The sequence below is a fragment of the Uloborus diversus genome, chromosome 2 (assembly GCF_026930045.1).
Source record: "Uloborus diversus isolate 005 chromosome 2, Udiv.v.3.1, whole genome shotgun sequence".
NCBI lineage: Eukaryota > Metazoa > Arthropoda > Arachnida > Araneae > Uloboridae > Uloborus > Uloborus diversus.
The window spans coordinates 59,222,811-59,225,812 of NC_072732.1; the positions used below are offsets into that span (position 1 = coordinate 59,222,811).

Sequence of the window (3,002 nt, forward strand, 5' to 3'; positions counted from 1 at the left end):
TATGTTTTCCCAAATGAGACAGTGGAAAGCAAATGGATGTAAGTGTTGACGTTTTAATGTTTTTAAGAAAAAGCGTTTAAGTTTAGATTCTAGATAATCTTTCATTGATTTTTTTTCCTAAATCATGCTGTACTGCAGCATCCACCAGGGCAACTCCGATAGCGGTCCGGGGCACGGAATTTGTGAAAGAAAATTTGTTCACGTGTCGGATTTGGTCGGGGTTAAAAATGAGTACAATTGCGGCTGCTAGGCCGGTAGCGACGGTCTATAGTGAAAAAATGAACCATCAGGCGTTCAAATTGCTTTGCCGATCGTGTACAAGGCACCAATTCGACCTGACATTGTTAATTTTGTTCATATGAATATGGCAAAAAATCGTCGACATCCATATGCTGTTTCAAAGGAAGCCGGACATCAAACATCTGCTGAATCTTGGGGAACTGGTCGTGCTGTGGCTCGTATTCCACGTGTACGAGGAGGTGGAACTCATCGTTCGGGACAGGGTGCATTTGGAAATATGTGCCGTGGTGGACGCATGTTTGCCCCAACAAAAACCTGGCGTAGATGGCACCGAAAGATACATGTAAACCAGCGTCGCTATGCCATTTGTTCTGCTATTGCCGCTTCTGGCATTCCAGCATTGGTGATGTCCAAAGGACATAAAATTGAAGAAATCCCTGAAGTACCTTTGGTTGTAAGCAACAAAGTCCAAGAATATACTAAAACAAAGCAAGTAGTAGAATTTTTACGCAAAATCAAGGCCTGGTCCGACATTGAAAAGGTGTACAATTCTAAGAGGTTTAGAGCCGGTAAAGGTAAGATGAGAAATCGTCGCCGAATTCAAAGGTTGGGACCCGTCATTGTTTATCGTAAAGATCAAGGACTCACAAGGGCGTTCAGAAATATTCCTGGTATTGAAACAATTAATGTAGAAAAGCTGAATTTGCTTAGAATAGCACCTGGTGGACATGTGGGACGTTTTGTGATTTGGACAGAAGGTGCTTTCAAGAGATTAGATGCTTTGTATGGCACATACAAAAAGGCATCACTTAAGAAGAAAAATTACAACCTCCCAATGCATAAAATGACCAATACTGATTTAGCTAGATTGATTAAAGGTCCTGGATTGAGAAAGGCAATTGGAAAACCAAAGTAAGTAATTCTATATTACTGCTTCTTAGTTTTGCTTGCATAATTAAGTTTCAGCAAGATGTTTTATTTCTTGTTTGGCCAGCATTATGCTATACTAATTTTCATATTTAACTTTCCTTTTTATCATTTTCTAAATAAGGAAGTTAAAGAAAAAGTTGGTTTAATTCAGAATTTAATCATTTTTTAGTATTCAAATTAATTTTTACGTGAAAAAAATATTTATAGCCGTCCATATGGTGCTTCCATTTTTCAATATTTATTTGAGCAATTTTAAACTCAAGTAATTAATTGATAAGAGTGAAGTGAATTTTAAGTGTTAATGATTTTATTGTATGTTTAAATAATATACTTTTCATTTTACCAGGTTATTACTATGGGGAAGTTTTTAACAGCTATTTAAGTGAAAATTTATAAATCAATACCCTCTGCTTTTGTTTCCATTTGTTTCCCCTGCCATTGTATGCAATCATCTGCTGTTTTATGTCACAAAATCAATCTTTAAAGAATTTAATGCATGTTTTAAGTTTTAATTATTTATTCTTTTGAGATGTAATTTATGCTGGAGATAAGCATAATTTACATGAACATTGAAAGATTTTTTATGACTTCAAACTTGTATCGGCAAAGTTTTTAAAGGATCAGCATTGGGTCAAGTGTTTAGAATTTCAATCTTTGTATCCTGTTAGTATTTCACTTTCTTAATACATTGACTTAATTATATTATGCTCACAATTTGTTGTATGTTGTTCTCAGAAAACAGTTCATTTTGGTTTTTTAAAGATCATTGACCGAAATGCCAATCATCAAATTATATATTTTGTCTGTTTAAAAAGTGGTAAAAGTTAACAGCTAAGAAACATTTACATTAAAAAAACAAAGCATCCACCAGGGCTACTAATACTATCTCTTGCCTTAAAAACAGAGGAGAAGTTCTGCTGTCATTTGTACTGGTTAGCACCAAAATTTAAACTTTGGCACTTTCATCCCTTAGCTTCTAATACCATCAGTGTCAAAATACAATTTTAATTACTTTAATAACAGCAAAAACAAAAACGTATTGGACAACAGGCTGTTCTACGAGTAAAAAATACTATTATACAGTCAGAATGTTTTCTAACGATTCCGACTCCTCAGGCCTGGCTAAAAGAAACAAAGAAGCATGGTACAAAGAAAGCTTTGATTTGATTGCAATAAATATATTAGATTAGACTTGTCTAAAATCATAAGATCCCAACAAAATGTGATTTTTGTTATTTTTTTAGATCAGCGGTTTCCGACCTTTTTGAGTTAATCGCCATTTTCTAGTGGCTGACTGATACCTATCATACGCCCCCCTCCCCTTCTTTTTTAAAAAAAATAAGTTGGTGCTAGTGAACATCAATATTTTTGAGAAAAAACATTCCCAATCTTCATTTGAAGTAAAATGTATCTAATAAAGCAATATTATGTAATCAGTTTTAAGCTAAAAGAATAAATAAGTAAAAATTCCTTCTATATATTTCCTTTCTTCCTTCTTTTCCAAAGCTAAACGATGGTTAGGTATTTCCTTTCAAGTACCTAGGATCACTGACATAATTTTAAAAACCAGAAGTACAATTTTGATGACTTTTTTTCAAAAATTGGAATCTGGGAGAATTTAAAGCATTGACAGTTAAAATTAAAAAACTAATAATAATAAAAATTTTAAATTGCTTAAATTCTACGATGAATAAATGATGAAATAGACCTTTAAGGTTCATTAGAGTGAAATGATTTTTTCTGAACTTTAATTTGTTTCGTTTTAAACTTGTGATTCCTTGCCTCAACTCTGAAAAATCGGTTTTACTTTCCTTTTCAATTTAATAATCACT

The 3,002-nt window shown here is 33.2% G+C and overlaps 1 protein-coding gene across 1 annotated transcript; it reads left to right on the top strand.

Annotated features, from left to right (window-relative positions):
* Positions 1–227: 227 nt before the first annotated feature.
* LOC129217068 (60S ribosomal protein L4-like) lies at positions 228–1,156 on the top strand. Its single transcript, XM_054851314.1, is given in 2 exon segments — positions 228–276; positions 279–1,156. Coding segments are annotated over 2 exon segments (927 nt in total).
* The last annotated feature ends 1,846 nt before the right edge of the window (positions 1,157–3,002 follow it).